Raw genomic sequence first — 26695 nt, 5'->3', positions numbered from 1 at the left:
AACCGTGCATAAAGCTGTCACTGAAATGTCACACATAAAAAGAGTTGGTTTAATATCATCTGGCAAACACACATCATATATATATATATACATAGAATATTTCTGTTTCCAGAAGTGTTATCTGTGCTTTTGGCCTTCTAATGTATTGGGGAGACAATCAATCAAACATTTATACCTGAGTAAAGGAATAAGAGATCTGAAAGGTGGGTGTCCTGTTGCTATTGGTAACAGGACATCCTGATGACCGTACACATTCCAAGTGCCAACTTAAAGAAAACAAGAGTGAATTCATGTTAACAGACAAGTATAAATCATACAACATAAATACTTAAAATCTTTTAACTATATATTATTAGTAAACTCAATACTGTACACTTAGGTGTTTGAAGCATTTTTAATTAGCACTCCATAACAAAAGATTGCAAAAGACTATGAACAATTACAATCATCTTCTTCATTGTAGGTTTCAAACTCCTTAAACAGACGATGTAAAATAATGTAAAATCTTTAAAAAAAAAAAAAAAAAGAACTGTACATCTATGCCCACATCCTGTCACATACAATCATACACATTCTGTTAAGACTCTTCACACACACCTGAACATCAGTGGTTACTCTATGGCTCACTCCCACCCTCTTAACACTATTTCATATGGTACTATAGACATACCTGGGAGAGTACTACAGCCACCTTACAATCAGATATTTACACATTCATACAAAAACCTGACTGAAAGGAGCAAAGCTCATCATGATGCAGAGACACATGGGACATCAGGTCCTCAGCTTTTACTGAGTACAGGAATCAAAATTCCACTCAGTTCTTCTTGTGAAGAAACCTCATTTTGCTTCCTGAAAAAGTAAAAACAAACAAATAAATCATATGTGCCAAACATAAAATTACATTAATACAAAGAGTTTTAAATCTGGATATCAAATTTTGCAGATGGTCAGACTATATGAGGTTGGGACCATTTGCAGACAAAATCTATATGTTATCATCTGTACGCTTTACTACCTTTACTACTACTTCTGTCTTGAGAACTTCTGTGATACGTGGATTTTGTAATATTACTGCTTTCTCAGCAGATGTGTCACACTCTTCTGCCCTCTGGTTTTATTTTAAAATGCAAGTTATCCTATTATTTCAGCATTCCTTGTCTGTCACTTCCTTCCTTCCCACTGCTTCCACTTCATATCCATTACCTCATCAGGTCAGGTCAGGTCCTGGAGCATGCTGCATATCACCTCATACACCACACTCCAGAATCTCATTTTTACCCTGGATGGCAACCACCCAGGCAGACAACTTGTCCATCCGCACCTCTCAAAACTCAAAAGTAACCAGCCAAGTGATACGTGGACATCCCTTTGGCCTTCTCCAGCCACTGTGTGCTGCATTATAGCCACAAAAAAAGGGGGCAATATGGCCAAACTGTTGTATTTGATGTTCCTGTATAATTTAAGTGACACTCCTCCTCTTAGTCACCAAAAGTAACTGTTTTGTTTGACACTACGTCATTCCAGTGGTACCAAAGCATCCTCCAAAGAAAAGTACCAAAGATATCCAGTTGTCACCTTAGGTCACTGGCAGCATCAATGTCTCACAACCAGAGCCCAAAGTCTTGGACCTTCGTTCTCTTGCAAGGTTATCAGCATCACTTCTGTCCAGTGACCTCGTGCCTTCCATGCTTTATCTCAAAGGCTGAGAACCCAGTCATGAATGTCAATACTGAGATAAGTGAATATATCTCCAAGTTCAACACTTTTGTTGCATATGGATACCCAAGACCAGAATGTCATTTAAAATCTGGATCTTAAACTTGATCCAGGAAAAATGCAAACCCAGACAATCATATCTTCTCAGGTCCTAAAATCAAGGTATCCATTGCTTCCGCAAAGATCACAAAATCAAAATCAAGGTCATTAAATCTTTCCAAGCCAAAAAAGACACCTAAGCTGCTGGTTTCCACAGTCTTACTCAACATGAGCCCATGCAAACATTAAACCATGTATGAGCCAGAACGCATCCGAATACCCGTTTTCATAAGGAAAATTTCAGAGATCCTGCCCCTGCTCCATAAAGCATCACAGTACCCACTGATAAGATGGTTATTGTGTCTAGCAAGTTTTGCGGTATTCTGTGAATTCTCAGGACGTCCCGATGAACAACTTGGCCAAACAAATCAAATGCACTGCAAATATCAACAAAGGATGAAAAGAAGCACTGCTGACATTCACACTTGAGTTCAATTAGCACTTGCAGAGCTAGATTGTGGTTGAGCATCAACTTCTTAAGTGTGAAGCCAGATTGTTCCAGTTGTTGAGTGGTAAGTAGCTGGACTCAGATAATGTTAAGAATAATCATCGTAAGGACCTTTCCTAGCATAGAGAGCAGTGTAACACCCCTATAAACTATTGGAATCCAGGTGATAATCTTTTCCTTTCCACCGTGGGACAAATAGCCCTTTCTCCCAGTTTGTAGGAATTATACCCTTCTCCCAGATCAAAAAACAATGATTGATAATGCCAGGAATATATTACCACCCACATGGAGGAGCTCAGTTCCAATGCCGCAGTTTCCTGGATCTTTCCCTGCCATCAGCAGTTTCACAGCTTTTGGGATCACACCAACATTTGGTGGTTCACAGCTGACTGGAGAATCAGCCACAAGAACCCTTCCACTGGATGTATCTAACATCCCAGCAGGAAGATTGCCGTATACAACTGGACAAAGTAGCTGGCCAAACCTGACAGTCCAGCAGAGGTGTCTGTCAGGACCTAACCCTCATCCACCATAACTGTGGTGGGATGAGATGTAGGTTTGGAGGAATGAGAAACAAGGGAATGTTCTGTAGAACTCATATCTCGAGACCAAGAAGCCTTCACAAGTTGAGGATTGCACAGTGCTTCCTATCCTTTTAATTCATCTTATTAGCAACGGAACAGGTCTCAGCCTCACTTCATCAAATGTCTGGGTCTGTTAGTGAAACTCAGGGCTAGCTGCCAGCGATCACCTTACTTAGTATTCTCTCTTCTGCCCTGTCGATTTACTGTTGGTGATTCTCCTCAGTTTCTCTCTGTCCAAGGCACTGATGAGACCTGCTGCGAATGACGGCTATGCACCCCAGGGTGCTGGACTGACCACGAGATGCCCTGGCTGAAGTTGAAATGGCAGCACGTGGACCACTTTGTTAAGGATAACCTTTCTGAGCCACTGCAGTCTGCTTTTGGAATGCAGTCTTACATAAAGACAGCTTTTACTAAAGTCTAACTGATGAGGCAATGGATGGATGGTGGCCCTGTACACCAGGGTGCCAGACTTATATCACGACGCTCTGCCTGTAGCGCCATTGACTGCATGTTCACCTCAGTAATGCACTCTGTTTTTGTAGCTATATTCTGTTTCTTATGCTTCCTGTTTCTTCAGTTTAGTAAAATATTGTAAAACCCTTGTAACTGTTAGAATGGCCTAAGCAGTTGGTCACCCCTCTGAGTCTGGTCTGCTTGAGGTTTCTTCCTCATTATCACCAGAGGGACGTTTTCTCTTACCACTGTCGCCTGTGTGCTTTCTCATGGGGGGTTGGTAAGGTTAGACCTTACTTGTGTGAAGTGCCGTAAAGCAGCTTTATTGTGATTTGATGCTATATAAATGGACTTGAATTCCAGTGAGGGTCATTCTGATGCTAGTTTTCGAATCTCTGCTTTATTCTGTTTTAATCTGACAATTTTAAAATAAAATAAAAAATCGATACATGCAGATATGCTAAAGTGAGATCTAAAATCCACTTTATCATTCTATTGTTCAGCTCACCAAGGCCTTTAAGGAACTTGTTGACTCCGCTCTGTTCGGTGTCTGGCAGCTCCTCCAGATACTGATCCACCCTCTGCTCAAACAGCCCTGTATAACAATAAAAATATATTAAAGAAAAAATGGAAAAAGGAAAAATCTCTGGATTGCAGGATGTTACAAGTAACCTGCATTGGAACACCTTTAGTACACTGGCCTCCAAAGTTGACTTGATCATTACATTAGGTGGAAAGACAAAACTTACAATCCAGCCTCAATATACCAACGGTGAACACAAAGAACGCATAGGAAAATCTTCTCAAACCTGTAGCTAAAGCTAGCGAGAGGTCAATTATGGATGACACAGGGATCAAAATTTAAAAATGCACCAATCATGTGCACACGTGTGTGTTTGTTTATGAAAATTCTTCTCTGCGCCACTAAACCACGAAGCTATAATGATGATAAAATTTGATTATGATTTGATGATAAAACAAACAAAAGTTGTGCTATTTTTGTCTTATCACATCTACTGAGGCCTCACGCATCTCCTTCTTGCACAGTCACTCAGATTTTGTGAACTGCTTACCGCAGACATACCAGAAACACTAGTTCCTTGTAATGATTGATGTAAAAAAAATCCAAGACATCCATTGACTTGGAAAGTTCATGTGTCTATCCCCTGACTTTTACATTCGTATGTCCTCTTGGATGTTCCTTTTTTCATTCAGGGTCACCACAGTAGCTCTGATATGGATCTGCATGTTGATTTGGCACAACTTTCTGTTGTTGTTATTGTTGGTAGTAGTAGTGGGTTGTTTTTTTATGGAGGATGCCCTTCCTGACGCAACTCCACATTACCAGAAACTTTCTGTTTTTGAAGCAACTGCTTGACCTCTTAGTGACTTCTATATTAATCCTTAGAATCAGTTTGTCCATTGAATTATGCCTGTGAAAGGATGATGGACTCTATGTAAAACAGCTGTAATTCTTAAATGGTTAATGTGATATTTCTGTTAAACCTTTTGACTTAAAGTTGAAAGTCTGCACTCAAAGCACATCTTTTTTGTTTCATTTCATCTCCATTGTGGTGGTGTACACAGGCAAAAGTACAAAAACTGTCAGTGTCCAAACATTTAAGTACCTGAATGTATGGAATAAAACAACAAAAACTGTAATAAACAGTAATTTCAGTTTGTACAGGGGCCAAAAATTCTCAAATTTTCTCCAGGTTTGGGAAAAAAGTATGCAGATTAAAAGTAGACCTCATTTGAATGCTTGGTTACCAAAGTAAAGGGCAAACAAGGACAGCATCCAATGATCCTTTGACATATGATGTATTTTGTCAAATTTTATGACTCAGTACAGCAGATGGTCCAAACAATTTCTTTTTTTTGTGTAGGCCACTGTATACTGAGACTAGATTACAAGTGTTGTTTTGTTACTTTAGGTGGAACCAAAAACTTTCTTGGCTCATGGACTAATTCACATGGCAGTGAGAAAATGTGTAGTTCCCACATAACTACTTTCTTCCACCAGAGGTCAGTGCTAGTAAACACTGTGCTGCACAGGGTGGGAAGCTGCTGACATGCAGCCTTTTCATCACACCCGTTGAAGTTTTATAAGCAACAAAGAGAAAGTTCAAGAAAAAGTGAACAGACTACCTTTGGCCCGGGTCTTCCTCAACTCCCGGTCTTGAATGAACCCTGCAAACATCTGAGACTCCATGAAAACACCCAGGAAGCGTCGGATACTCTTCGAAGCCACAGACTTGCGGAAGGCCTCCCTTTGGAAAATGCGCTCTCCGCGCTCATTCTGAGTGATGAACAGGGAGTAATGGCCAATCGTCTCCAAGAAGAAGCGGATGAAAGCCTCTGAAACCAAGCTGTTCAAAGAGTTGTACTCTGAAGACACAAGGAAGGAAGAATTAAGCAGATTTATAGGCAGAATTCATTTGAGCAAAGAATCAGGTTAAGGAAGAATGTATGGTTTGGCTCGACACTCACAGCCACACCAGCAATGGCTCACTCCCACAGTATTTACAGTATTATATCAAATGTCTGGTGGCTCAGATCAAAATCACAGCAAACAAAGAAATATGAGTGCAGTTTGTGACTTTAAAAACCTTTGTTTTTTAAAACATTGGTGGTGTGAATTATTGATGATAAATCACCAAATTATATTAATCTGTCATTGCTCCAGAAAAGTTTGGAAACTGAGCTGAAAGAGGGTGTCCGGAAAAAATACGCAAGTGGCACCTTAGGGCCCTGTCCCACTGCCGTGTAGGAGGATTCGCGCATGAAATGAGGAGACAAAAGCTGAGCGTCCGCAACAAAGGTGGGCGGAAATGACAGATGTCCCGGGGTGGGTCAGGGAACAGAAGCGAAGGCGACCGCGGAGGCGCCCACATGAGGGGCACAGCGGCCGTGATGCACTCCTGTTCACTCTCGGCTCCCGAGTCCCGTTCACGCGCGAGATTGTAAGCAATAATAATAATAAAAAATGAAACTCTGTAGCCTGCTGTGGTACTGCTCTTCGCTCTTCCCCCCAAAACTCTGTCATAATTGTGTTTATAAACCAGTCACCATTTGTGTTGTTATACATCTGTGTAGTTAATTACTAAAATATTCTCCACAGACGAACTCGCTCTCGCGCGCACGTAAAAAAAAAAATCCTCTCCCCCTGCTGTGGTGCTGCCGCTCGCTCCAAAAACTCTCTCATAATTGTGAAATAAAGGACAAAAGAGACATAGGGCCCTGTCCCACTGGCGTTTAGGAGGATTTGTGGATGGAATGCGCACAAAAGTGGCCCACATCCGCCAAACAACCGCGATAACCATGTAACAGTCCTGTATGAGTCGGCCACCATCTGAACACGTCCGTGATCATCCGCAGAGGCACGCATGTCCGCAGCAGGATTTTTGAGCAGTTCAAAAATCCTGCTGCAGATGAGATCCGCATCAGTGCCTGAACACATACTGAAGACATATGCAGGACATACACAACCAACGCGCCGCATATCTCCTGTCATCCGCTGATATCCGCAACCGACGGGTTGGCGCGGCTTGGCGGCGGACCGGGACAGCGTGCAAAACAGATATGACGCATGCCCAGCACGGCCACATCACGGTCGCAAATGGTATGTCGCGCATGCAGACGTATGTCTCTTTTGTCCTTTATTTCACAATTGTGAGAGAGTTTTTGGAGCGAGCAGCAGCACCATAGCAGGGGGAGAGGAGGTTTTTTCTACGTGCGCACGCGAGCGAGTTCGTCTGTGGAGAATATTTTATTAATTAACTACACAGATGTATAATAAAACAAATGGTGACTGGTTTATAAACACAATTATGACAGAGTTTTGGGGGGAAGAGCGAGGAGCAGTACCACAGCGGGCAGCTGAGGGTCTTTTTTTTTATTATTATTATTATTGCTTACATGCGCGCGCGTGAACGGGACTCGGGAGCCGAGAGTGAACGGGAGTGCATCACGGCCGCTGTGCCCCTCATGTGGGCGCCTCCGCGGTCGCTTTCGCTTCTGTTCCCTGTTATATGCGCTTTTCCTCCTCATGTATTCGCTGATCGACCCCGGGACATCTGTCATTTCCGCCCACCTTTGTTGTGGACGCTCAGCTTTTGTCTCCTCATTTCATGCGCGAATCCTCCTAAACGGCAGTCGGACAGGGCCCTGATGCGGATGTCATCCGCGGCAGGATTTTTGAGCTGCTCAAACATCCTGGCTGCGGACATACGTGCCTCTGCGGATGATCCCGGACGTGTTCAGATGGCGGCCGACTCAGAGGAATGTTACACGGTTATCGCGGTTGTTTGGCGGATGTGGGCCACTTTTGTGCGCATTCCATGCGCAAATCCTCCTAAACAGCAGTGGGACAGGGCCCTTACTAAGAATCACAACTCAAGCATGTTTTGTGGTTTTCCTTTTTTTCCCGCATTCTGTTTGATTTTGCATTAATGTTGCTCTTTTTTACTGGTCTCTTGTGTTTGTGCTTCAAGAAGAGACAAACAGTTTCTATATTACAACCTACAAGACGAGGATGGAACTGCAAGCCGTGAATCTGTGAAATCAACTTTTGAGATGATCAAACAGGTTGGACAATTGCCTGCTTTTGGTTTTCACATCTGTATGAACAGCTTGTGACAATGACAGCCCTGTCTGCCACCCGGTGCAAAGTGTCACAGCACCGCACAGCACTAGTGTTGTTAGCTTCCACCCAACGCAGTTGTGATTTTCATGCTGAGGGCCCATGTTCTTTAAATAAAAACTCTATTTGTGCTCATGTGGCCATGTTTGTCTAAAATTGAGGTGTGGTTGGATGCAGAACTCGTGCCTTCATCTAGCACCAGAAATAATTTGTGTCATAGACTCTCAAAAACCTGGTGTAAAGTTAAGCAAGTCTATGCAATGCAATAATTGAAAAACCTCAAACACCAGGTCCACGGTATGTACAGAGTTCACACAGGGATGCAAAATAGGACAGTATAGGATCACAAAAACCGAAGATAAAAAAATGAAAGAAATCAAAGTAATGGCAAAAACACAAGTGGTCAGAGAGGATCTGGGCTGTAACCATGGTTTGAAATGAAAACACAGCTAACAGTGAAGTAAGCTTTGGCGGTGTTTAGTAATCAATTATTAATGGCGTCTATGTTAGTTAATGCAGTAATAAGCATTACATAACAGAAGTATGCATTAACCGGTGTTAAGTTACCATTTATTAATGGTGTCTATGTTACTTAATGCTGTAATAAGCATTAAATAAGAGTGAAATAGGCATTAACGGTGTGTAGCAATCATTTACCACTGGTGTATATGTTAGCTAATGCAGCAGTAAGCATTAGCTATCAGCGAAGTAAGCGTTAACGGTGTTTAATAAACATTTATTAATGGAATCTGTTAGTTAATGCAGTAATAAGCATTACATAACAGTTAAGTAAGCATTAATAGAGTTTAGCAACCATTTATTAATGGTGTCTATGTAAGTTAATGTAGTAATAAGCATTAATGGTGTTTAGTAAACATTTATTAATATGCCTGTTAGTTAATAGAGTAATAAGCATGTATGTTTACCACTGTGTTACATCACCTTTCCTTCTAACAACACTCAATATGCATTTTGGAACTGAGGACACTAATTGTTGAAGCTTTGTGTGGAATTCTTTCCCATTCTTGCTTGATGTACGACTTCAGTTGTTCAACAGTCTGGGGTCTCCTTTGTCGGATTTTGCGCTTCATAATGTGCCACACATTTTCAATGGGCGACAGGTCTGGAGGCCACTCTAGTACCTGCACACTTTTACTATGAAGCCACACTGTTGTAACGTGCAGAATGTGGCTTGGCATTGTCTTGCTGAAATAAGTAGGGACGTCCCTGAAAAAGACATTGCTTGGATGGCAGCATGTGTTGCTCCAAAACCTGGATGGACCTTTCAGCATTGATGTTGCCATCACAGATGTGTAAGCTGTCCATGCCATGGGCACTAAGACACCCCCATATCATCACAGATGCTGGTTTTTAAACTTTGCACTGGTAACAATCTGGATGGTCTTTTTCCTCTTTTGTCTGGAGGACACGACGTCCATGATTTCCAAAAACAATTTGAAATGTGGACTCATCAGACCACAGCACACTTTTCCACTTTGCGTCTGTCCATTTCAAATGAGCTCAGGCCCAGAGAAGGCAGGCGCATTTCTGGATGTTGTTAACTTGCACTTGTAGATGTAGCGACAAACTGTGCTAACTGACAATGGTTTTCTGAAGTGTTCCTGGGACCATGCGGTAAGATCCTTTACACAATGATGTCGGTTTTTAATGTAGTGCCGCCTGAGGGATCGAAGGTCACGGGCATTCAATGTTGGTTTTCGGCCTTGCCGCTTACGTGTGGAAAGTTCTCCAGATTATCTGAATCTTCTGATTATATTATGGACTGTAGATGATGGAATCTCTAAATTCCTTGCAATTGAACGTTAAGAAACATTGTTCTTAAACTGTTGGGAGTTTTTTTTATGCAGTTGTTCACAAAGTGGTGATCCTCGCCCCATCTTTGCTTGTGAACGGCTGAGCCTTTTGGGGATGTTCCTTTTATAGCCAATCATGACACTCACAATTAGTGTCCTCAGTTCCCAAACACTTACTGAGTGTTGTTAGAAGGAAAGGTGATGTAACACAGTGGTAAACATACTACTGTCCCAGCTTTTTTGTTGCAGGCATCCATTTCAAAATGAGCAAATATCTGCACAAAAAATAACGTTTTTTCAGTTTGAACATTAAATATCTTGTCTTTGTGGTGTATTCAAATGAATATAGGTTGAAGAGGATTTGCAAAGAATTGTATTCTGTTTTTATTTACATTTCACACAATGTTCCAACTTCATTGGAATTGGGTTGTATTTAGTGTGTGGTTAGTGTGGTGTTTTTTTTTTGTAAAAATGAGGCGTCTTATGAATGTTTAGCGCTTCAGTTTTGTTTTTGTTTTTTTCAATTGGAGCAACACGGAGCACGCAGCGTGTCGTCAGAGTCCGAACCAGAGAGTGAGGATTGTGATTCTGATTCTGATTTGTTCTGGATGAGCAACCAGAGCAGATGGATCCACTGACGTGCGCACAGATCTCCACAGTGGGTCGGTTTACATGCTTCTGTTTGTAGTTTCTCCAGGACTCAGGCACTATGAGCTCCATCCCAGCGCCGAGTCCTGGAAAGCAGAGCAAGATGCAGACACACACTGCTTCGTTTAAAGCATGGAGATCCCTTTTGTGCTCTTGATTTGCAAGCTATTCGGTGATAAAGCTCGTCTGTCCACCTTTTCTCAACGATTTGTGAGTTTTTTACTTTTTCCCTTCATTCAGGATTGTATGCCGTGTGACCGGGCCATTAGTTAATGCAGTAATAAGCATTACATAACAGTGAAGTAAGGATTAACAGTGTTTAGTAACTATTTATTTATTAATGGTGTCTATGTTAGTTAATGCAGTAATAAGCATTACATAGCAATGAGGGTTAATGGTGTTAAGTAATCATTTATCAATGGCATATACTGTATGTTAGCTAATATAGCAATAAGTACACTCAACAAAAATATAAACGCAACACTTTTGGTTTTGCTCCCATTTTGTATGAGATGAACTCAAAGATCTAAAACTTTTTCCACATACACAATATCACCATTTCCCTCAAATATTGTTCACAAACCAGTCTAAATCTGTGATAGTGAGCACTTCTCCTTTGCTGAGATAATCCATCCCACCTCACAGGTGTGCCATATCAAGATGCTGATTAGACACCATGATTATTGCACAGGTGTGCCTTAGACTGTCCACAATAAAAGGCCACTCTGAAAGGTGCAGTTTTGTTTTATTGGGGGGGGGATACCAGTCAGTATCTGGTGTGACCACTATTTGCCTCATGCAGTGCAACACATCTCCTTCGCATAGAGTTGATCAGGTTGTCAATTGTGGCCTGTGGAATGTTGGTCCACTCCTCTTCAATGGCTGTGCGAAGTTGCTGGATATTGGCAAGAACTGGTACACGCTGTCGTATACGCCGGTCCAGAGCATCCCAAACATGCTCAATGGGTGACATGTCCGGTGAGTATGCCGGCCATGCAAGAACTGGGACATTTTCAGCTTCCAAGAATTGTGTACAGATCCTTGCAACATGGGGCCGTGCATTATCCTGCTGCAACATGAGGTGATATTCTTGGATGTATGGCACAACAATGGGCCTCAGGATCTCGTCACGGTATCTCTGTGCATTCAAAATGCCATTAATAAAATGCACCTGTGTTCTTCGTCCATAACAGACGCCTGCCCATACCATAACCCCACCACCACCATGGGCCACTCGATCCACAACATTGACATCAGAAAACCATTCACCCACATGACGCCACACACGCTGTCTGCCATCTGCCCTGGACAGTGTGAACCGGGATTCATCCGTGAAGAGAACACCTCTCCAACGTGCCAAATGCCAGCGAATGTGAGCATTTGCCCACTCAAGTCGGTTACGACGACGAACTGGAGTCAGGTCGAGACCCCGATGAGGACGACGAGCATGCAGATGAGCTTCCCTGAGACAGTTTCTGACAGTTTGTGCAGAAATTCTTTGGTTATGCAAACCGATTGTTTCAGCAGCTGTCCGAGTGGCTGGTCTCAGACGATCTTGGATGTGAACATGCTGGATGTGGAGGTCCTGGGCTGGTGTGGTTACACGTGGTCTGCGGTTGTGAGGCTGGTTGGATGTACTGCCAAATTCTCTGAAACGCCTTTGGAGACAGCTTATGGTAGAGAAATTAACATTCAATACACGAGCAACAGCTCTGGTTGACATTCCTGCTGTCAGCATGCCAAATGCACGCTCCCTCAAATCTTGTGACATCTGTGGCATTGTGCTGTGTGATAAAACTGCACCTTTCAGAGTGGCCTTTTATTGTGGACAGTCTAAGGCACACCTGTGCACTAATCATGGTGTCTAATCAGCATCTTGATATGGCACACCTGTGAGGTGGGATGGATTATCTCAGCAAAGGAGAAGTGCTCACTATCACAGATTTAGACTGGTTTGTGAACAATATTTGAGGGAAATGGTGATATTGTGTATGTGGAAAAAGTTTTAGATCTTTGAGTTCATCTCATACAAAATGGGAGCAAAACCAAAAGTGTTGCGTTTATATTTTTGTTGAGTGTATTAGCTAACAGTGAAGTAAGCACTGACAGTGTTTAGTAATTAATTTTAATCATGTCTGTATTAGTTAAATCAGTAAAAAGCATTAACTAACAGCAAAGTAAGTATTAACAGAGTTTAGTAATCAATTATTAATGTGTTCATTTTTTTGTAAATTATTAAATAATGTATACATTATTACCTTTGTTAACATAATCACCCTTAATAAAGGATTACTAAACACAGTTAATCTCAATTCACTGTTAGTTAATGGTTATTACATAACAGATGAATAGATCCTTCTCATTTGATTGGTGGGTTGTATGTGACATGTCATGGATTATTGGTACCATTTGCTATTGTGTTCCACTTACTGTGCAATAGTGGCATTTAGCGTGCAAATTTGGTACTATACAATTTGTGCTATTGCACGCTGTGACCACCACCACACACTCACACTATCAGCAATGACGATCAGCGGCGTAAGCATTGACAGTGTTTAGTATTTTTAATGGTGTCTGTATTAGTTAAATCAGTAAAAAGCATTAACTAACAGCAAAGTAAGTATTAACAGAGTTTAGTAATCAACTATTAATGTGTTAATTTTTTTGTAAATTATTAAATAATGTATAGCAGGGGTGGTGGCCAAGTGGTTAATGCACTTGGTTTCAGTCCAGAAGGTTCCGGGTTCAAATCCAACCCCTGCCACATTTCTCCATGTAATGTGGAGTTGTGTCAGGAATGGCATCCGGCGTAAAACTTGTGCCAATTCAACATGCAGATCCACCTTGGATTTGCTGTGGCAACCCCGAGTGCAAACAAGGGAGCAGCCGAAGGGACTTACTATTAAATAATGTATACATTATTACCTTTGTTAACATAATCACCCTTAATAAAGGATTACAAAACACAGTTTAATCTCAATTCACTGTTAGTTAATGGTTATTACATAACTTTATTAGAGAAGCTTGAATCTTCGACTGGACTGGGTTGCTTGACGCGAGGACGTTTCGCTTCAAATCGCAGAAGCTTCCTCAGCTAAAATTCTTGCTCTGGTAGTCTGACTTCTGTCTTGACTCTTGTAAACAGAAGCCACAAACACTGGAGTTTAAATGATGGGACAGAAGTCGTTAGGAGGGACAGCTGCCCTGTCACTGGGAGGGTGCTTGCTGGAGCACAATAGGTGCTATTTAGAGCTATTGTTTAGTCACCAGCCTATAGCGGTCGGCCTCTCGGTGGGAGTTGTCTGGTTGGGTTTAAAACTTCAGCGTTTGTGGCTTCTGTTTACAAGAGTCAAGACAGAAGTCAGACTACCAGAGCAAAAATTTTAGCTGAGGAAGCTTCTGCGATTTGAAGCGAAACGTCCTCGCGTCAAGCAACCCAGTCCAGTCGAAGATTCAAGCTTCTCTAATATGGAAACCACCTGGACAACTGAGAGCCTACACAGAAACGTTATTACATAACAGATGAATAGATCCTTCTCATTTGATTGGTGGGTTGTATGTCACATGTCATGGATTATTGGTACCATTTGCCATTGTGTTCCATTACTGTGCAATAGTGGTATTTAGCGTGCAAATTTGGTACTATACGATTTGTGCTATTGCACGCTGTGACCACCGCACGCGGTCACACTAGCAGCAACGACGATCAGTACGCTGTAAGCCATCTGGAGCCATTTGCAGTATTTTCTGGGACGTCTCTAGGTGAAATGGAACTGCTGTCAGATGAACACACATTTCTGTTGCGATTTTTTTCTGGACTGAGGAAAGCAGACAGAAGTCTAGACACGATGCACAGCATCAACTACGGACTACATCGTCAGGATTGTTTTTGAACTATCTGGCTGTTTTTGCAAGTTGACTGAGAACAATTTTGGATTGGATTGGACTGCTGTTTAAAATTTGTGTTGTTTGCAACCTGTTGACATCAAAGGACCAGTGACGCACACCAAAATGCAAGTCCCTTTCTCTTGTTTATAAATTAATAAAATATCAAATCAATCAATCAATCAATCAATTTTTTTATATAGCGCCAAATCACAACAAATAGTTGCCCCAAGGCGCTTTATATTGTAAGGCAAGGTCATACAATAATTATGTAAAACCCCAACGGTCAAAAGGACCCCCTTGTGAGCAAGCACTTGGCTACAGTGGGAAGGAAAATCTCCCTTTTAACAGGAAGAAACCTCCAGCAGAACCAGGCTCAGGGAGGGGCAGTCTTCTGCTGGGACTGGTTGGGGCTGAGGGAGAGAACCAGGAAAAAGACATGCTGTGGAGGGGAGCAGAGATCGATCACTAATGATTAAATGCAGAGTGGTGCATACAGAGCAAAAAGAGAAAGAAACAGTGCATCATGGGAACCCCCCAGCAGTCTACGTCTATAGCAGCATAACTAAGGGATGGTTCAGGGTCACCTGATCCAGCCCTAACTATAAGCTTTAGCAAAAAGGAAATTTTTAAGCCTAATCTTAAAAGTAGAGAGGGTGTCTGTCTCCCTGATCTGAATTGGGAGCTGGTTCCACAGGAGAGGAGCCTGAAAGCTGAAGGCTCTGCCTCCCATTCTACTCTTACAAACCCTAGGAACTACAAGTAAGCCTGCAGTCTGAGAGCGAAGCGCTCTATTGGGGTGATATGGTACTACGAGGTCCCTAAGATAAGATGGGACCTGATTATTCAAAACCTTATAAGTAAGAAGAAGAATTTTAAATTCTATTCTAGAATTAACAGGAAGCCAATGAAGAGAGGCCAATATGGGTGAGATATGCTCTCTCCTTCTAGTCCCCGTCAGTACTCTAGCTGCAAAATGACAAGGATCTATTTCTTAACCATTATGTTAAAGAAATAATGAATGTTTTTTCATTCACCTCATTGAATGGAACATTCCATCTTTCACCAAGGAAGATGGAATTCCGTCTTTCTTGCATTCTATCTTTCACCATAAACATTCATTTTTTGTATACCACTGCATGAATTAAAGTACCCCTACTGTAAAGTGCTACCATTACTTCCATTATTACTTAATCTGCCATATTTCATTGATTATTTAATTAAGAAAATAAATTTTGAAGAATTATAATCATTTTCAACATTTACAAGGACATAATACAGAAAATGCAGCACTTTTAATTAGCAAGAACCAGAGGAGACTCTGCATTTTACCAGGAAAATTAATTCAAATAGCTAAAATACTTCATTGGTTTTCTGTTGCCTGAATGAATCAATGAATCATTTAAGTTCTACAGAACATTTTTGTCACTGGATAAACAGCTAATTACAAGAGGAACATGTCTCAGGGGGGACTGTTTCACCTTCGTCTGATTCGCTGTCAGAATCCTGATTAATGATGTCATTCCTTTGCTCCAGCGCTTGCTCAAGAGCCGCCTGAAGTTTCCGAGGCAACAGTGAGGCCTCATCATCCATCTGTAAACAATCAGAAAACACTGCTCTCACCAGTGATAAACAGAAATGTTTGGGAAATAAATTTTAAGAGCTCAAAGGTACTGCTCCTGCCCCCTTGTTTTATAGACAAACCTGTCGGATGAAGCGATCAGTTCCCAGGTCAACCATTAAAGCCTAAATAAAGGAAGGAAACAGTAGATTATACTACAGGCCTAAAAAAAAAACTATCATCTCCCTGATGTCATATGCTCAAATATATTTCATTCATATATACATTCAACTTGCTGTGGAAAAGTGTGTTTTTGGGAGGTATCAGAGTGTGATATGTGAGCTAAGTAGCCTTCATCTCCACAGCCAGAAAAATATTACAAAACATACAAGGAAAAAAGAAAATAAAAAACCTATGCAGTCATGTTTTTGTGAGTCAGTCAGAAACATAAAGGGTGATATAAACAGACAGCAGATATTGACAGCCCGTAAACAGGTCAATGTTAACTGCGAATGATGTGTTTTCACACAAATCTCCACTTGACTGAGGGGTGGACGTAGCCTGTTGTGTGGGCCGCCAGAAGAGGAGGTACTGCTGGCCCACCACCAGAGGGCGCCCTGCCTGAAGTGCGGGCTTCAGGCATGAGAGGGCGCTGCCGCCACGGACACAACCGGGAGTGACAGCTGTCACCCATCATTTCATCACTCCATAAAAGCCGGATGTCATCTCCACCTCACTGCCGAGATATCATCTACCTGTGAAGGTAATTCTCTGCTAAACTGAAAACATTGACTAACAGTCTGAACTTCTTTGCAGCCGTTTTCCTGTAAGTGTTTCCTTATCTGTGGGATTGGCGTTTGGTGTGATCAGCGACGGCTTCGCTTCACCCCCCAACCAGATAAGTGGTTGACAGGAGCTGCACGTGTGTGTGATTAGAGGTGGAGGTGACTTTCCACCTTCTGACTGTTTTTGTTACTGGGTGTGCACACACCCACATCTCACTGTTTGTGCTCCTCGCCAGCAGTACCAGATCCGACAGTCGGGGACGGTGATCACCTGGGAATTCGGGACTTGGCGGCTCCAATATTCTCTGGGTTCTGTGGCGGTGGAAATCGTGTGGTTCCGGCTCTTATCAGGACAGACATGTTCTATCCTCGAGCCTGCCCACACGTCACCTTGGTGTATTGACTGCTGTCAGATTCTGTGACTGTCTGTATCATCGTTGTGCACATTCACAACATTAAATTTTTACCTTTTGGCTCATCTATTGACCGTTCATTTGCGCCCCCTGTTGTGGGTCCGTGTCACTACACTTTCCCCAACAGGATATCTCGGCCAACGTCATGGATCCTGAGGGGCATCAACCATCTGTTGGACAGCCAATGGAAGAGCAGGGTGCACAGGCGTCGGCTGGAGGCATGATTGGTGAGTTGCAGCACATCCGCCTTTACCGCTCGGATGGACCTGATGACCGAGCAAAACATCATCCTTAATCGCAGGATGGAGGCTCTCACTGCGCAGGTGGAAGCGCGCGCTCAGGGCGCTGCTGCAGCTCCTCCTCCTGCAGACCCGGTGCCGAATAGACATTCCACTGGTCATTCAACGACCCCTCCCCACCATCCCCTGAAGCATACATAAGCCCCCCAGAGCCGTACGGAGGTTGTATGGAGACGTGCGTGGACTTTCTTATGCAGTGTTCGCTCGTCTTTGCACAGCGTCCCGTGATGTACGCGTCTGATGCCAGTATGGTGGCTTACGTGATTAATTTGCTTCGAGGTAAGGCACGCGCTTGGGCTACAGCGCTTTGGGAACAAGGTTCACGGCTCCTTGCCTCTTATACTGGGTTTGTGAGGGAGCTCAGAACTGTTTTTGATCACCCCAACAGAGGCGAAACCGCGTCTACCGTGCTGCTGTCAATGAGACAGGGGCGCCGGAGCGCAGCCGAATATGCAGTCGACTTCCGCATCACGGCTGCGAGATCCGGCTGGAATATGACTGCGCTCCACGCCGCCTTCATAAACGGACTGTCGTCGGTCCTGAAGGAGCACCTAGTGGCTAAGAAGGAACCGCGGGATTTGGCTGAGCTTATTGATTTGGTTATACGATTGGACAATCGGTTAGAAGAATGCCGACGGGAGCGAGGCGAAGGGCGTGGTCAGGCACAAGCCGTCCCTCTTCCTCCCGGGTCCGAAAGAGAGCCGTCTTCCCCACGCTCCACAGCCACAGCGCTCCGTGTGGCTACAGCTCCCCCTGCTGACGATGCTAGGGACACGAGCAGGGCCACATTCAGACAGAGGAGGCTGATCCGCGGGGAGTGCTTTGTCTGCGGCTCGAGTGAGCATCAGCAGAGAGTCTGCCCCAAACGGTCAAAACACAAACGCCCGCCCTTAGAGACTGGGCTGAGGGGGGGTCAAAACATTCACGTGGGTCATACACATCTTTCAACACAACTCCCAGTTACAATCCTGAGCGGGGATTTAACCCTTCAAGCCCCAGCACTGGTGGACACGGGGTCAGTGTTGGGAAAGTGTAGTGACACGGACCCACAACAGGGGGCGTAAATGAACGGACAATAGGAGGAGTTAAATTAGAACACTTTACTGTTGTGAATGCCACAACCAAACACAGCAGATTACAGAATGTATACAAGTCAATCAATAAAGGTGTCGTGTGGGCAGGCTCGACGATAGGAGACGCCCGTCTGGAGACGAACCGGAACCACACGATTTCCACCGCCACCGAACCCGAGGGATACTGGAGCCGCCAAGTCCCGAAGTCCCCAGGTGGCCACCGTCTCGGCGTGTCGGATATGGTACTGCTGGCGGAAAACAAAAACAGTCAAGTGTGGGTGTGTGTACACCCAGTAACAATTATGGTGGGAATTCCACCTCCACCTCTCACTCTATATCTTGCAGAGTACCGCAGTGATTCCTCAGGGGAAAAGAGTGCCGTCCAGCACTCTCTCAGCTTCCACCGACAGAGGTACCGGTACTCCTGCAAACACTCACAATATACAAATTATATTGTAACTCACAAATGGCTGAGGATATTACCTCTCAATGAAGATGATATCTCGGCGATGTTGTGGAGGTGTCTTCCTGCTTTTATTCCTGGTGTAATGTAGATGATCAGTGACAGCTGTCATGGTTGATGGGTGACAGCTGTCACCTCGCCAGTTCCTGGAGGCGGCAGCGCCCTCTCGTGCCTGAAGCCCGCACTTCAGGCAGGGCGCCCTCTGGTGGTGGGCCAGCAGTACCTCCTCTTCTGGCGGCCCACACAACAGTCAGAAGGGAATCTGCTGGATAGCAGATGGGCAAGGGAGGTAGGGCTCCCTCTGGTGGCGCTTTCTTCGCCAGTGAAGGTGCGAGCACTAGATGGCACTCTTCTCCCTTTTATCACACACAAGACACTACCTGTAACCCTGGTAGTGTCTGGGAATCACCGGGAGGAGATTGAGTTTTTTGTAACTCCTTCTACCTCCCGTGTGATTTTGGGCTTCCCATGGATGATTAAACACAATCCCTGGATTGATTGGCCGTCTGACGGCGGTGCCGGTTGAGTACCACGATCTTGCTGATGTCTTCAGCAAGGATCTGGCGCTCACCCTTCCCCCGCACGATTGTGCCATTGATTTGGTCCTGGGCGTTGACTTCCCGTCCAGCAGGCTGTACAATCTCTCACGTCCCGAGCGCGAATCAATGGAGACCTACATCCGGGACTCATTAGCTGCCGGGTTGATCCGGAATTCCACCTCCCCGATGGGTGCAGGTTTCTTTTTTCTGTGCAAGAAAGATGGTGGACTCCGTCCATGCATTGATTACAGAGGGCTGAACGACATAACGGTTCGCAACCGATACCCTCTGCCCCTGTTAGATTCAGTGTTCACGCCCCTGCATGGAGCCCAAATTTTCACCAAACTGGACCTCAGGAATGCGTACCACCAGGTTCGGATCCGGAAGGGAGACGAATGGAAGACGGCATTCAACACCCCATTAGGTCATTTTGAGTACCTGGTCATGCCGTTCGGCCTCACTAACGACCCCGCGATGTTCCAAGCTTTGGTTAATGACGTCTTGCGGGACTTCCTGCACCGATTCATCTTCGTATATCTGGATGACATACTCATCTTTTCCCCGGACCCTGAGACTCATGTCCAGCATGTACGTCAGGTCCTGCAGAGGTTGTTGGAGAACCGGCTGTTTGTGAAGGGTGAGAAGTGTGAGTTTCACCGCACCTCTTTGTCCTTCCTGGGGTTCATCATCTCCTCCAACTCCGTCGCCCCTGATCCAGCCAAGGTTGCGGCGGTGAGAGATTGGCCCCAACCAACAAGCCGTAGGAAGCTGCAACAGTTCCTCGGCTTCGCAAATTTCTACAGGAGGTTCATTAAGGGCTACAGTCAGGTAGTTAGCCCCCTGACAGCTCTGACCTCTCCAAAAGTCCCCTTCACCTGGTTGGATCGGTGCGAAGCCGCGTTCAAGGAGTTGAAACGCCGGTTCTCATCTGCACCAGTTCTGGTGCAGCCCGACCCTAGCCGCCAGTTCGTGGTTGAAGTGGACGCCTCTGACTCAGGGATAGGAGCCGTGCTATCCCAGAGCGGAGAGACCGATAAGGTTCTTCACCCGTGTGCCTACTTTTCTCACAGGATGACCCCAGCTGAACGGAACTATGACGTCGGCAATCGAGAAATCCTTGCGGTGAAAGAGGCTCTTGAGGAGTGGAGACACCTGTTGGAGGGAGCGACTGACCATCAGAACCTGGAGTATATCAGGACCGCCAAGCGGCTGAACCCCAGGCAAGCCCGCTGGTCACTGTTCTTCGGGAGTTTTGACTTCCGAATCACCTACCGCCCCAGGACCAAGAACCAGAGATTGAATGCCTTGTCCCGGGTGCATGAAGATGAGGTCAAGACTGAGCTGTCGGATCCACCGGAGCCCATCATTCCGGAGTCCACTATCGTGGCCACCCTCACCTGGGACGTGGAGAAGACCGTCCGGGAGGCCCTGGCACGGAGCCCGGACCCCGGAACTGGACCAAAGAACCGTTTATACGTCCCACCAGAGGCCAGAGCTGCAGTCTTGGACTTCTGTCATGGGTCCAAGCTCTCCTGTCATCCAGGGGTGCGTAGGACCATGGCAGTTGTCCGGCAGTGCTTCTGGTGGGCATCCATGGAGGCCGACGTCCGGGAGTATGTCCAGGCCTGCACCACCTGTGCCAGGGGCAAGGCAGACCACTCCAAGACACAAGGACTTCTGCAACCACTTCCGGTGCCTCGTCGCCCCTGGTCTCACATTGGCGTGGACTTTGTCACGGGCCTCCCGCCGTCCCAGGGCATGATGACCATCTTCACGATAGTGGACCGTTTCTCCAAGGCGGCCTACTTCGTGGCCCTCCCGAAGCTCCCTACGGCCCAGGAGACAGCAGACCTCCTGGTCCACCACGTCGTACGTCTGCATGGGATACCAACTGACATTGTCTCGGACCGTGGTCCTCAGTTCTCCTCACAGGTTTGGAGGAGTTTCTGCAGAGAACTGGGGGCCAACGTGAGCCTCTCGTCCGGGTATCACCCTCAGACGAATGGACAGGCAGAGCGGGCCAACCAAGAACTTGAACAGGCCCTCCGCTGTGTTACATCTGCGCACCCGTCAGCCTGGAGTCACCATCTGGCCTGGATCGAGTACGCCCATAACAGCCAGGTGTCCTCTGCCACCGGCCTCTCCCCATTTCAGGTGTGTCTGGGGTACCAGCCTCCATTGTTCCCCGTGGTGGAGGGAGAGGTCGGTGTGCCCTCGGTCCAGGCCCACCTGTGAAGATGCCGTCGGGTGTGGCGCACCACCCGTTCTGCCTTGTTGAAGGCCCGGACGAGGGCTAAGGCCCATGCAGACCGCCGGCATTCCCCGGCCCCTGCTTACCAGCCCGGGCAGGAGGTGTGGCTTTCAACGAAGGACATCCCCCTCCAAGTGGACTCACCCAAACTCAAGGACAGGTATATTGGTCCATTCAAGATCCTCAAAGTCCTCAGTCCGGCCGCAGTGAAGCTCCAGCTCCCAGCTTCACTGCGGGTCCACCCGGTTTTTCATGTTTCCCGGATCAAGCCACACCACACCTCACCCCTCTGTGCTCCCGGACTGGCGCCGCCTCCTGCCCGGATCATCGATGGGGAGCCTGCATGGACGGTTCGCAGGCTCCTGGACGTCCGTCGGAAGGGCCGGGGGTTTCAGTACCTGGTGAACTGGGAGGGGTATAGACCTGAAGAACGCTCCTGGGTGAAGAGGAGCTTCATCCTGGACCCGGACCTCCTGGCCGACTTCTACCGACGTCACCCGGACAAGCCTGGTCGGGCACCAGGAGGCGCCCGTTGAGGGGGGGGTCCTGTTGTGTGGGCCGCCAGAAGAGGAGGTACTGCTGGCCCACCACCAGATGGCGCCCTGCCTGAAGTGTGGGCTTCAGGCACGAGAGGGCGCTGCCGCCACGGACACAACCGGGAGTGACAGCTGTCACACATCAACTCATGACAGCTGTCACCCATCATTTCATCACTCCATAAAAGCCGGATGTCATCTCCACCTCGCTGCCGAGATATCATCTACCTGTGAAGGTAATTCTCTGCTAAACTGAAAACATTGACTAACAGTCTGAACTTCTTTGCAGCCGTTTTCCTGTAAGTGTTTCCTTATCTGTGGGATTGGCGTTTGGTGTGATCAGCGACGGCTTTGCTTCACCCCCCAACCAGATAAGTGGTTGACAGGAGCTGCACGTGTGTGTGATTAGAGGTGGAGGTGACTTTCCACCTTCTGTTTTTGTTACTGGGTGTGCACACACCCACATCTCACTGTTTGTGCTCCTCGCCAGCAGTACCAGATCCGACAGTCGGGGATGGTGATCACCTGGGAATTCGGGACTTGGCGGCTCCAGTATTCTCCGGGTTCTGTGGCGGTGGAAATCGTGTGGTTCCGGCTCTTATCAGGACAGACGTCTTCTATCCTCGAGCCTGCCCACACGTCACCTTGGTGTATTGACTGCTGTCAGATTCTGTGACTGTCTGTATCATCGTTGTGCACATTCACAACATTAAATTGTTACCTTTTGGCTCATCTATTGACTGTTCATTTGCGCCCCCTGTTGTGGGTCCATGTCACTACACTTTCCCCAACATAGCCAGTGCTAAGATACGTCAAAGCTTTAAAAATGACCATTAGCAAGATAACTACAGATTGAATAACCATATAAAGACAGACACTGAAAGCAGCACTTCAATAGGCATGCAGGCTGCTGCTGCCAAACACTTTTGGCAAACACTTGAGGCCAGAGGCCAGTGGTACTCTGTACCTTTGGCCCCATGGCAGCACTGAGCTCAATTCTGGTTGTAAACATTTACATGTGCACACTACAAGATAGCTTTATATAACACCTGATTAGATCCTTGTCATTTGATTGGTGGTTTGTATGTCACGTCACATGGATTATTCGTACCATTTGCCATTGTGCTCCATTTACCATGCAGTTTTTGTACTATATGATTTGTGCTATTGCACGCCGTGACCACCGGGTGCGCTCAAAGTATCAGTGATGGCGCTGAGCTTGAAAACAAACATGGCAGGAACTTATTGACACTGCTCATTCTTCTAACACACACACACACAAAAAATACAGTATGCCGTAAGCCATCTGGAGCCATTTGCAATATTCGCTGGGACGTCACTAGCTGAAGTAGAAATGCTGTCAGATGAAGATCTTGACAAATTTCTGTCGTGATTTTTCACTGGACTGAGAAAAGCAGACGGCAGTCTGTACACTCATGTGCATGCATGAGGTTTTGAAATTACCGGAAGTGACCCTTGACCTCATGTGATGGTCATGCACACTAACATCCGTAAGATCTGTTGTAAATCACTTCAGAGGTGTTATCTGGTTCCAAAACAGCATTTTTAGATTTAGAAGTGTTTATTTTCTACTAAATATCTCTAAATATCTAAATTTCCATATATTTCTCAAAATATATGAGAAACAGATTTACACAGAAACAAACTGTTTTGGAGCATTTCCATCATGTTGGATTATTATAATCGACAGAGCACCCAGCAGACGTCACCGTGTATCTCTGCTCTGATGGGCTGTTGCCAGATGCTTCCCAGCATCCCTCGCAGAAGTCGGGGGAAGCCCCCACATAATCTATGATGTTGGTTGCTATGGGTTGCTACCGTAAGTAGTTCAAAGCCATCTGTCCATTTGAAATTTTCCTCTTCAGGGAAACAATTTTTTTTTGTAACTCAAATTTTGATCACAATACCAATGTCACATTATAAATACATCATTTAAAGGCTAAGAAATAAAAGTACAGTGATGCCAAAGAAAATAATTTTTTATGACTTAAATCTTAAATCTATTTTACTCTTCCTTTTTAGATATTTAAATATACCTTAGTATACTAGCATAGTTCCACCTTAGAATTGGAATATAATATATAAGATATACCTCAATTAATTTTCATGTAATTTTTTAATCTTTGTCTTTAATCTTTTTTTTTTTGTTACTTTCACCTTTGACAACAGTTTCTTGAAATGACATATACCAATTTTGTGTTGTGAATATTAAATGATGACTGAATTTCACATCCATTTTACTGCTCACTTCTTCCAATTCACATGCATTTTCTTTACCTCCATTTTTCACGTTTAATTTTTTCTTTTACCCTCATACTGGAGAGGGAGAAGACCAACTCTGAAAAAGATCATCCTGATGGCTTCACATGGAAATGTGGAATTAAAGTTTACTGTCACATTGGAACACCATAACCAACATAACACTCATCTTTACAAATAAATAAATACATTTTTACAATCTTAAGGCCTTAAAGTGTAATGTGGATTTATATCCAAATAAACTGAAATGGATTTGGGGGTCAGTTGTTCCTCTGATTTTTGTCAAGCCACCTGTTTTGTGAAGTGTCTTCACTCACCTCTTCCACAGGCAGCTCTTTGAGTTTAGGCAGTGAACTAGACAACAGCCCCACCAGGAAGGGTGTGGGACAGCAGACAATGTCCAACATGGACCCTGGCAACACAGGGATGAAGGTGTGTTGCCAAGAGAAAGGATAGAGCAGCGCCACCACTGCAAGCATACAGCTGGACAGGGTACTGTTGATGAGACACAAAAGGACATGTACCATCACTTATCCACTCACAGTTGGACCACACAGGGACCACACCGCATGAAACTGAACACAGCCAACACAGTACAGATGTTTTCACCAGATAAAAAAATATTGTTCCAGGCTGAAAGGACAGTGGTGGATGATATCCTCTGAAACACCTGAATGTCTCCAATGCCTCCACATGACTGAGGCATTCTAGAGCTTTGATTAAAATGTGTTTGCAGTGTGAATACTTCATCACATCCATACAGATTATCATTCCAGGTTCCAGACAATATATGTTGATCCTAAATATGAATTTGCTTAAGAAATGATCTTGAGTTATATTGGGTCGAATGATTTATGGAAATTCGTATCCAAATTAGTAGGTTTTTTTCCCTGAATACATCACTCTAGCTTAAGTCACATCTGGGTCACATCTGAGCCTGTTTTTGTATGTAGTAGGTATGTAGGTCTAATGCCTCACCTCCAAGATCACAATGTTGGACTAAATGTTACTAATCATTGCTCACCAAAGAGAAGGAAAAAAAAAAATCAGTCTGAGGCAAATGATCCTATCTCATCAATTTATGACGCATGGTCACTGCACACCTTGGTATTTAGAAAGGGCACTCAAGTGGGAGGTTTTCTGGTAAATTAACAGATCTGAACCAAAGCATCAATGATCACAAGCAGACAGTGCCCACCAAAGCTCCTTGACATGAAACAGCAAGAGGTTAAGTTTTGTATTTTTACATGAGTATTTACTTTTGTTTAATGGCTGTTTTCATTTTAGTTTAATTTGTATACAAGTAGGGTTTACCGTATGTGTGTCATGAACCTGCTTATGGAAGCTGCATCAGAATATTAATTCATTCATTTTCTATACCAACTTATTCCAATTAAGGGTCATAGGGGAGCTGGAGCCTATCCCAGCAGTCGTTGGACCACAGGTGGGGTTCACCCTGGTCAGGCCACCAGTGCTACATCTGAATATTTAGTTTAGATACCACAAAAACACTGTGCTTGACTTTAGACCATTTCTATACCCATCTATGACACAACCACTTTCTGTTTTACAACAATATTCCCTTGAGCACACATACCACCAAAGCACACGTACAAGCGCAAGTGTCCTTGCCGTTTAAATGATATGGGCGATGGGCATGATAAAAACCCATGTTGGTTGTACAATACCAATAACACTCCCACTGTGCTGTCCATTGCTTTGCACCAGATGGAGCAAAGGGCCCAACATGGTAATACACACAAAGGAAGGAGCCAATTATATGATGAAACCAGAACAGGGGAAAAACAAGGGAAAATAAAATGAGCATTATATTAATGATACTGCAGAACACCAGATTATCCAAGTGACAGAATTAATGAAAAATAAGCAAGGGGCCGAGTATCGCAATGAGAGCTTCAGGCAGCCATGCCAAGGACACAAGAATGTTATCAAGGTCACAACTAGTTGGACACCTAGCTCCTCAAAAAGTGATGCCCATATTCATTCCCTCCCCAGTGGCTACATATGTTGTAAGTATCTCATCTAAAACCCAGGTGGAACATATACTGTAAGAATCAAGTGTGTACAATGTACAGTAGTGTTCAGAATAATAGTAGTGCTATGTGACTAAAAAGATTAATCCAGGTTTTGAGTATATTTCTTATTGTTACATGGGAAACAAGGTACCAGTAGATTCAGT

General features: G+C 44.7%; 1 protein-coding gene across 7 annotated transcripts in view; it reads right to left on the bottom strand.

Annotated features, from left to right (window-relative positions):
- Positions 1-379: 379 nt before the first annotated feature.
- Positions 380-26695, bottom strand: part of dennd2b (DENN domain containing 2B) — a 189901-nt gene continuing 163585 nt past the window's right edge. For all 7 annotated transcript variants that reach the window (XM_034191010.1, XM_034191028.1, XM_034191034.1 and 4 more), the window contains 6 exons: positions 24813-24990; positions 16000-16041; positions 15777-15888; positions 5455-5694; positions 3815-3901; positions 380-852 (listed from right to left, as the gene is read on the bottom strand). In XM_034191010.1, coding sequence (XP_034046901.1) covers positions 818-852; positions 3815-3901; positions 5455-5694; positions 15777-15888; positions 16000-16041; positions 24813-24990 — 694 coding nt within the window. In that variant the 3' untranslated portion in view covers positions 380-817. The remainder of the gene's footprint in view (positions 853-3814; positions 3902-5454; positions 5695-15776; positions 15889-15999; positions 16042-24812; positions 24991-26695) is intronic.

This window comes from Thalassophryne amazonica, chromosome 2, assembly GCF_902500255.1.
Source record: "Thalassophryne amazonica chromosome 2, fThaAma1.1, whole genome shotgun sequence".
In the NCBI taxonomy this organism is placed as follows: Eukaryota; Metazoa; Chordata; class Actinopteri; order Batrachoidiformes; family Batrachoididae; genus Thalassophryne; species Thalassophryne amazonica.
Note: the sequence above shows the minus strand (reverse complement) of the source record. Positions and strands in the feature narration are given on the sequence as shown.